Source organism: Daktulosphaira vitifoliae, unplaced genomic scaffold (genome assembly GCF_025091365.1).
Source record: "Daktulosphaira vitifoliae isolate Bord-2020 unplaced genomic scaffold, ASM2509136v1 Scaffold_5, whole genome shotgun sequence".
In the NCBI taxonomy this organism is placed as follows: domain Eukaryota; kingdom Metazoa; phylum Arthropoda; class Insecta; order Hemiptera; family Phylloxeridae; genus Daktulosphaira; species Daktulosphaira vitifoliae.
Window position 1 is genome coordinate 3556854 of NW_026099576.1, and position 10453 is coordinate 3567306.

General features: G+C 25.2%; 1 protein-coding gene across 1 annotated transcript; it reads right to left on the minus strand.

The window, feature by feature from the left end:
• Positions 1–2686: 2686 nt before the first annotated feature.
• LOC126906742 (torso-like protein) lies at positions 2687–7240 on the minus strand. The gene is made up of 3 exons (XM_050687515.1): positions 6706–7240; positions 4242–4647; positions 2687–3794 (listed from the first exon to the last, which is right to left on the minus strand). Exons 1-3 carry the CDS (start codon positions 6909–6911, stop codon positions 3405–3407), a joined length of 1002 nt encoding a protein of 333 aa, XP_050543472.1. The 5' UTR covers positions 6912–7240; the 3' UTR covers positions 2687–3404.
• Positions 7241–10453: the final 3213 nt, after the last annotated feature.

The following is a 10453-nucleotide window of genomic DNA, read 5'->3' on the forward strand; positions in this document are numbered from 1 at the left end:
ACGTAGCTCCTCTACTTTTTTTTAAATTTTTTTGCGCACCCCAACTACTTTTTTTTATTGTGACGGGAGGACGGTGGAAAATACTACCTCTTTTTTTTTTTTTTTAAATATTAGTATGATCATGAAATATGAATTATTAATAAATACTAAATAAAGTAATGAGTAAAAAAAAAAATTGTTAAGTTGAGCTCCCCTACTTATTTTTGGCCAATTCGAGCACTGGTAATAAGCAAACTGGCAACGTGGCATTAGTAAAGACTGTATTTAAATGCTCTGTCCTTTGTAATTATACAGACCTATCGAAGCAACGTAATTTAAATAAAATTGAAGACATTAAATTTACAAAAACTTATAATAAATAATAATTATAATAATTTACTAAGTACTACCAATTTCTTTTTATATTTAACCTATACTTTCTCTACTTTAATAACTCTCTTTTCTCCTTTCTTTTTCTTTCTTTTTATTTTTGGTTTATTACAAATATAACAAAAATCAAGCACGACAGTAGAAAACTTTAAAAGTTAATAACTTTTAAACTATAATTCACCGACAAAATTCCTTCATATATTCTAATTAGAATTGGAAACTAAATTGATTAAAAAAAAAAATAATTTCGAAAAATCACTGTTACTGTATTTTTTCTCATCACTGCCATTGTTAAGAACGATCAACAAAAATTGAAACCGTTCACGTTTATAAAATTATTTTTTTTTTTAATAGTTTCCCAGCAGCTTATATAATTATTCATTTACCTTAACGATACAACTCTACAAACTTTAGAATAAAATACTTCATATTAAGGAATTAGATATATAAATAGTATATTAATAATATCCACTTCACATTTTCCAAATTATTGTCATATATATTTCTTTCGTCAGATTTAATAGTAAAGTGTGCATGATTTTATTTAAATTCATTATAAATTATAGAAATTAATTATAAACATACAAAGAGATTACATTACTATTGTGATCATTTATGATATATTACGTAATATTTAAGAAGTTACAACACATTTCTTCATATTTTTAGTAGTCTCAGTAATTAAATCAACATTCGATTATGTAAGATAACAGAGCCATAGCTCATAAAGTACCTCGTCATTTAACGGGTATATTTCATTACTTATATTTTATTTTTGTACGATTTTATTATGTCAATTCTTTATGAGCTCATTCAAACTATTTTATTGTTGTTAATCATGTTCAAAATCGTTTATGTTCTATTTGAAAAAACCAATGACATTCGCGTGATGGGTCGCTAAATATGAGCATGCGCTCATAAACGACGTTTCTTCCAAACGCCGAGTTCTACACAGCATAGGAATTATAGATAAACCTTAAAAGACAAATTATTTACCTCTTGAAATAAAAAATAGGAAAGATTAGTGGCTAGTTCACGAAATGTTCAAAGAATAAGGGCGGTCGAAATGAGAGGCAGCATTTAAATGTAAATGAATCTTTTTCCAAAATTAAATTTCAATGAGTTATAAAAAAGTTCTCAAACTAAAATTTATTAATTATAAATATAGTTTAAAAAACTAAAAAAACACGCTTTTAAAGCACATCGAACTAAAAAGTTAAAAATAATTTTTAAAATAATTATGAACAAAAAATACTAGTATTATTGTGATAAAAGCGTCGGGCGCTCAATATACGAAAAATATGGCACAAAGCACCCACGCTTTTATCACAATAATACTAGTATTTTTTGTTCATAATTATTTTAAAAATTATTTTTAACTTTTTAGTTCGATGTGCTTTAAAAGCGTGTTTTTTTAGTTTTTTAAACTATATTTATTTTTTACTTTTTAGTTTCATGTTATGATAGTAGTTACTATCAATATCATGGTTGTTACGGGTAACGGGAAATCAGGGTTCGATTCCGGGGAGGGAGTCTAAGAAACGGCTACCACATCCAAGGAAAGCAGCAGGCGCGCAAATTTCCCACTCCCGGAACATGGAGGTAGTGACGAAAAATGACAATACGGAAAACATCCCTCGAAATCGGAATGAATACTTTATATCTCTTAATTAGAATAAAGTGTGTTAATATATATTTTTAATAGTAATTAGAATATATATATATACAAATAATGCAACTTAACTACGTAAAAGTATCATGCACTAGGTATAGCTGTGTTTTGTGGGCGGGCGTGTCGGACTAACGTTATACCTGAGGTATAAACGGCAGTAGGAATATATACGTAAGCCGTATGGTACGCGGATAGTATTGGTCAGTCAAAATAAAAATTTGTTTATATATATATAATATTGATGACAAGCACACGGGTACGATAACCAAAAATAAATTTATACAGAGGAATAGTGTTGTCGTCGTGTGATGAGCGCGGCGTGGGGTGGGGTGAATGCGTTATGACAGTTTAGTCTAGACGACGGAATATGCGATAACGCGTGGCGTTTGGAGAGTTACATACATACATACATACATACAAGTGAAACTAATAAAAGCGTGTTAAAAAGATAGCAGAGGCGGTTAATTTGTTTTTTTTCCTTTTACATAAATGTAGTAAAATAAATCGAAAAAAGGTCAGTAGTTGGGTTGGGTGATAATTTTGCTGACTTCACTGTAGTTATTAATTAGAATAATATATGTTCAGGAATTGTCTAACATTCCTATACAAGTAAAGGTACATTTTAAAAATTATCATAGACTAGTATCAAATTCATAAATTTTATTTCGTGTTACTTATTTGAACGCTAACAGTAATGAAATAGTAAAAAGCGCTTATTAGAAAAGTGAAAAGGGTCATACAATTACCTTGAGTTACAAAAATAGTAATTTTAACTTTTCATTAAATTAAAAACTGGAAAAAAAATTTACTTTAAAAATAAAAACTAAGACAAAATTATACTAAATATACTTGAAAACTTATTGTTTACTTAAAATATACTAACAATAAGTGTTTAAAAAGTAATACTCACAAATATAACATAGTGTATATACTTACATATATGTCTACATATTTGAATATTATTTTATTTTATACATGTATAAAGAGAAATACTATTGAAAATACTTATTTAGAATTAATTATTTACAATTCCTTAAACATATTTTCTAAAGTATACTTATGGTAAAACAATACTTAATTTAAAATATGAAATTAAAAAAAATGTCATAATATTTTTATAAGATCATATTAAGATTTGATGTTCATTAACAATTTCATATTTTCATTATTTTATGTAACATTATAAAATGTGTCACAAATTCTTAAAATATATTGACAGTATTTTATTTAGAAGAATTTTAAATTAATTGTTTCATAACTAAAATCTAAAAAATGAAATATTTTTACATAATATTATATACAATCATGTATAAAAAAATATTTAAAAAACGTTTCTTTAATATTTGTCAACAAAACATTCTAATTAAAGATTTATTTCTCGAAGTTTTACGTGATTATCAAGAACTTCTGTGAACCATTTTTGTGTGACCGTATCGTTGAGAAAACTTGAAATAACTTTCAGATGTATCTCAAGAACTGATTCATCGTCCATTAAATTAGTTACTTCATTAAGCAATTCTGGATTGGATTTTATAGCAAATAAACTGTTGTATGTACCACCTAATCTTGAATTCCTTGTTAAATTTGTATCGGCCCATTTTTCTATATCATCATACCTATTTCCGATTGACATAACTTGACCAACGTGTTCTGCATAAACAGGTGATAAAAACACTGAACTTTCGGAATCTGAACAATTATTTTTAATGCATTTTTGAAACTTATTGTAAAAAGTAGGAAGATATGTGAAAACCTAAAAAAATATAATTTATAATTATAATTAAAAATTTTAACGTTATTTTATATTACTGGTAATGTTAAGTTCAATGTATACATCTTTATAAAATATATATTTTATTTAATTGTTTATGAAGGGTTATGTAACACTCATAAATGTAAAAGTATTTTTAATTAATGAAGTTACTGAATGGAATACTATAAAAGCTATATTAAAAGTGTAAGTTGGAGAAAATGATACTATTTGAAGTACAAAACTACTTGTAATTAAACTTATTAATGTACAAAAATAAAAATTTTATTTCTATGCTTTTAGACGCGTTACTATTAAATGATTAATTATTCGACTTAAAATAATGGGTGTTCATCAATTTCTATCATAGGTCTTTAGTTCTATTTATATACTCCCATGTTACTTGAAATTATAACTAACGTATAGTTTGAAAATAATTTTTAAAATTACTTGAAACACTGTATCACCGATTGTATATTCATCAACAAAATGTGAACCATATTCAGCAACGAAATTTGTAACCGTTGATTCTATACCAACAGATATAGATTTCAGTTTCTTACTAACAGATGGTTTTAATTCTACTAATTGTGTTAAGTTTTGAATTGACTTAAAGCGTTTTATAGGTCTTCTATAGGATACGACCACAAATTGATAATTTGGAGCAAGTGCCATATCGGATATACCAAATCGTTCAGATATTGTGTAAGTGGACCAACTGGCAGTCAACAATTTCCATGGTTTGTCAGATAAGTCAACTTGAAATCCATTAAAATAACTATCAAATAATGTATCTAAATCTGGACAAAATGTAAGTTTTACCTCTTTATTTGAATTTGTTACATTGACAATTTCACTAAAAACGTTAAAAAAATACACAAATTATTTATTTGATAAGCTTAATTGATTAGCTTTAATTTATTAAATTAAGTATTGTAAGCCTATATATTGTATATATAAATATATGTGTTTTATAATAGTTAATAAAAATTCCATCTCTTCAGAAGAAGAAAGGTATTCATTAAGTTATTACAATTGTAATTATACTGATATAAAGATTTTTATTATTTTTTTTGCTCGTAATCAATACAATATAAGTAAAAAATGTTATGGTAGTTTGTTAATTAAAAAATTTCATTTAAGCTCTTCTTCGTTATAAATTTCTAAATACGCCCCTATTTAATAACATTTTATCTCAATTATAATCAACTCAAACTAATCTACAAAAATAAATACTAAAATATATATTTTTTAACTAATAATATACTTATATTAATGGCGAACTAGCTGAGATACTACAATATCCTTTGCTCCAATATACACAGTGTTTAGTATGTAAGGAAATATATAAGTTGTTATAAATAATGAAAACAATAGACAACCGCTTCCTTACTTACTGAACATTCAATATATTTGACCCTCAGCATAAATGTATCATAATTAATTTCCTAAAAATATTGTGAATATTTAATAAGGAAATTGTTATTATTTGATAAAGGTGTAGATCTATTATTGTAAACTAATTGTAATCGTCATATATTTTGTAATTTGACCCTAAAATTATTTAATATTCCATGTTTTTTTTTGCAAATCGGTGAGTCTGATTTCTATATACACTGTATACTACTTATATAAAACGAAAATACTGCTCACTGGCATATAGCCCTGATTTCTTCTGAGTTAAACCTGTTAATAGCATTACGATTATTTATTCAAATATTTAAGGAAATATTTATAGAGTAAAGGCAATCTAGGGTTTAAAATATTTTTTTTTGTGTAAACCAATATCCCATTGCAGTATTGTAAGCGTATAATGTATTGAATATAATACATATTGTTATAATATCTTCATCATCTCGAAAATAGTTACAATCAAAAATTAAAAGGTATTTTTTATTGAAAATAAATAATAAGCATTATTTTATTTAAAAATGTATTGAAGAATGTGCTTATATCGCTTTTCAAAGATATGATTTATTCACTCGTCTACAATTTTTTAATAATTTAAAATAACACCTTTATATTTATTTGTATCGTTTTCTCGCTTGAACGATTCATAATAATTTTTTTAAGACAAGGGGATCATTATTTATTTATTTTTTTGTTATTTTAATATAAAATTCTTAATGCGATGTTAATAACTATAGAATTAAAATTGTGATCTAATGACTCAATTAAATAATAAGTCATTTGAAATAATCTTTTTTTTCGGAGGACCTTGGAAACTTGTTCTTACATAGGTCACTCTAGAAAAATTAAAACTATACCACTATCACGAAATACTAAACATATATTTTTTGAATGAATAAATGTGACAAATGGTCAAATCTTAATACTAAAACACATTAATATTCACTAATATTAGTATTACTAATATTCATTCACAAACATTCGTTATAATTACTGTTATTACATCTAAAATATTAAAAACATTTTAACAATTCTCAGTAATTATATTTTACTTATTTAGACTATCTTTAAGGAAGTATGATTTTGTTTGTGAGAAATTTTAATATTCTTTTTTATTGTATTAAATAACGTAATACACATAATTTAACTTAAATATAAATGTTGAAATATGGTTGTTTTAATATAAAAAAATGGTTATGAAGATTATAATTATCGTTAGAAAATAATTTTACTTTTTCATAATACGACGTTATAAAAGTGCAAAGATAAGTTCATTCAAATTATTTTTTTAAATTGATTATAAAGTTATAATTTTGTTAGATATCACGTACCTTCGAAAATTTAAAATAGATATTATTGCTATCATTTATTTTTATTAAATTTCAAATACAAATTTGATCATTCAACACATTAGATAAATTACAAGACAAATTACTGCACATTTCAACGTTGTCTTAATTTTTATTTAAAAAATACTATTAACTATTTAGAGTCTAATCCTTACGTTATTTGGTTAACATTTGAAATAATTTCATTCGTTAGCACATCTTTAATGTTTAGAGCACTTCCAAAAAGCATATCACCCATAATGCCAAACTTTTGAAGCACATCTACTCCGCCGCCAATTTCTACATTTATTATTCCCATAGTTGGCGACCACATATAAGTGACCATTTTTATTAACAGTAATATCCATTTTGTAGCAGCCATTTCACTTCCAGTTATTTCCAAGTTTGTCCATAGCTCACATACTTATTTCGTGTAAACACTTTAAAATAAAATAGAACAACGATATATTTTTAAAATAACGTACGCGTATCAAGTCAATAAAAGTTTAATTAATTTTATTTATCACCATCACAATATGAACAATATTATATGTAACACAATTCATTAAAGGTGAATGGTGTGTGTAATACGTTAATATAAACGGAACGCGAACATAATACCGCAATGATTGAGCTACCTTATCTGTTTACTGCTAGTGCTTGTGTGATTCACTAAACAGTATCTACATTAATATTATATAGATAACCGTCGTCATTTGTTAAATTTGTCTTCGCAAATATTAGACTAAGAAAGTAAAAAAAATGTTTAGATTATTAACACTGTTTCGCTCATGTTAATAAATGTGGAATTTTTATCGCAAAACAATACTACGGAAGATCACTACTATATTGCGGTTGCGCCCTGGAAAAACTCAAAATAATATTTATACTAAATGAGTAATTTCAAAAATGCAATTAAATAAGAAAATATTGAATAATTTTATTCATTTTTAAAATAATCAATAAATATTATTTATGAATATATGAAGTTAGAACTTGAATCTGCTTTTTAAAGAAAAATGAACCAAATTTTAAATGGTAAAAAAAATTCTAGTGAATTCATTACTGAAAATATCTTTCAGAAATAATCACAAATAATAATAATGAGGTATTTTTTATTGAATTAGTGGCAATTTAAAAACAGAGAGATGTTTTATATTCCTAACCTACTACTAATAAAGACCGATGTTAATAAACATTATCATCATCATTATTATTATTTTAAAAATTTGATATAGAAGTTAATTTTAGTACCACAAATATTAAATAATTTATAGCTTCGAAACATAACCCGTTAATTAGTTTTTAATTAAATTTTTTTGTATAAATCTATATTTTTTAATTATTTTTGTTAATTTAATTTTTTTAATTAATGCACATATCATTGTAAAACTAAAACTTGTATTTTACGTTACGTGACGGCATTATATGACGTCGTTTTATATCAGTAGTTTTGTAAAAATATATTTTATTTATATCATTATCCTTCAATTATTATTAATTTAATTTGACCTTTGGCGTGATGATTTTTACGTATTAGCTACTAAACAGTACGTTAGAAATTACAAGAGGCCCTTTGAACAGGTACATAAGTTATTTATAGATTTATCAGTGGTTATAATATGTAATGTATACTTGTAAGGAAGCTAATCATAATGGTTTCAAATAAAATCCGAAACGATTAATGTAATGCTTACCTTTACATTCCCGGAATCATTAATTTCCCATTACAATTATAAAATGAGCCTGTATTCATTAAACATATTCATTATTTATATTTATTAACAAGATTAATACATTAATTAGTTAATTTTAGATTATTTATGTTCATCTTATTTTAGTATATATAATTAGCGACCTTATTAAATTTTTTAATCGATAAAATTTTAACTAGAGGGTGTTATGATTTCCAGTTCTGATTACTCCTTAATGGAGTTCATAATATTACGGGGTTTAAATTATATTAAGTAGTTAAGCTATTAGTATTTAACATAATTTGTTAAATAATTAATTTATAGAAATTAAAAAAAAACCGTGTTTGCAAAATTTTTAACACGCTTATATCAGTTTCACCTGTATGCATGTTTGTAAATTTGTTTGTAACTCTCTACGCGCCCCATGTTATTATACTTGCTTATCCCGTCGTCTATGACCTTGAGACTAATCTGTCGTAACGTATTCACCCCACCCTGCTCACCACTTGATGACAATACCTTAAATTAAAGCTAATGTAATATACATTATTATGGAAAAAAAATTTCGGACTTTATTTTGTTTTGTTTTCATGGTGAAAACAGTCATCAAAGTTATAAAAAAAATACAATTTTTGTAAAAAAATTCTTTTTCATATTTTTAACTTTATTATGCTATAACTTATTGAAAAATGTATGGATCAATATCATTTTTTATTATAGATGCATGATGTTTTTACCTATCATTTAGTATATATTTTTTTATAAATCTGTCCCTTTACTTACCCACAAGGGGGGATTTAAAATGACAACTTTTTCAGCTTAAATTTTGAAAGTGTTCCGGATACTCTGACACTTTTATACATATTTTAAATTAAAGATAATGTAATATACTTTATTATGGAAAAAAAAAAATTCGGACTTTATTTTGTCTTCACGGTAAAAATAGTTACCAAATGCTATATTTGTATGAAAATTTTTGATTTTATATTTTACATTTTTTATTTTAAAATGCTATAACTTTTAGAAAAATGTATGAATTAATACAATTTTTTGATGAGAAATAATATTTATATCCCTTTTTCTTTTAATATACTTATTTTTAAATAACACCATTTCCCTTTATACATTATAAATATACATAGATATTTATTTATTCATATATTAAACTTCTAAATCATGAAACTTGTAATCAGGATATAAGTAAGGAAATAAGAGATCATGTAGCTTTTGGAATAATCCATTCATTTTTTTAAATTAAATACTATCTATAGATTCGCATCGAAGCGTTTTTTTTAGTGATTTTAATCGCTATCAGTTATCATTATACTTGTTCCAATTATGCCACATTCCCACTGTGCTGGTTTTTTTTTATTTAATATACATGTATAATATACAGAGTGTTCAGTAAGTCAGAAAACGGGTTTCTATTGTTCTCATTGTTTGTAACAATGAGAACAATAGAAACCCGTTTCATGACTTACTGAATACCCTGTATAAGGGATTACTATACAGGTAGCTAATTGGTTTTTTATGACGATATTCGCAGGTATATAATCTTTATAATCAAAGGTAATAAGACACATTGTTGTGACCTTATAAACTCATTAACTGGCAATACAGAAATTATATCTATTGATAGTCATAATTGACAATAAATACTCCGTGACTGTGACAGCGATGTCATAAAAAACTAAAAAGTGAAAAATAAATGTAGTTTAAAAAAAACTGAAAAACACGCTTTTAAAGCATATCGAATTCAAAAGTTAATAAATATAGTTAAAAAAAACTAAAAAAACACGCTTTTAAAGCACATCGAACTAAAAAGTTAAAAATAATTTTTAAAATAAGTTTAAAATAATTATGAACAAAAAATACTAGTATTATTGTGATAAAAGCGTCGGGCGCTCAATATACGAAAAATATGACACAAAGCACTCACGCTTTTATCACAATAATACTAGTATTTTTTGTTTATAATTATTCTAAAAATTATTTTTAACTTTTTAGTTCGATGTGCTTTAAAAGCGTGTTTTTTTAGTTTTTTTAAACTATATTTATTTTTTACTTTTTAGTTTCATGTTATGATAGTAGTTACTATCAATATCATGGTTGTTACGGGTAACGGGAAATCAGGGTTCGATTCCGGAGAGAGAATCAGAGAAACGGCTACCACATCCAAGGAAAGCAGCAGGCGCGCAAATTACTCACTCCCGGAACGTGGAGGTAGTGA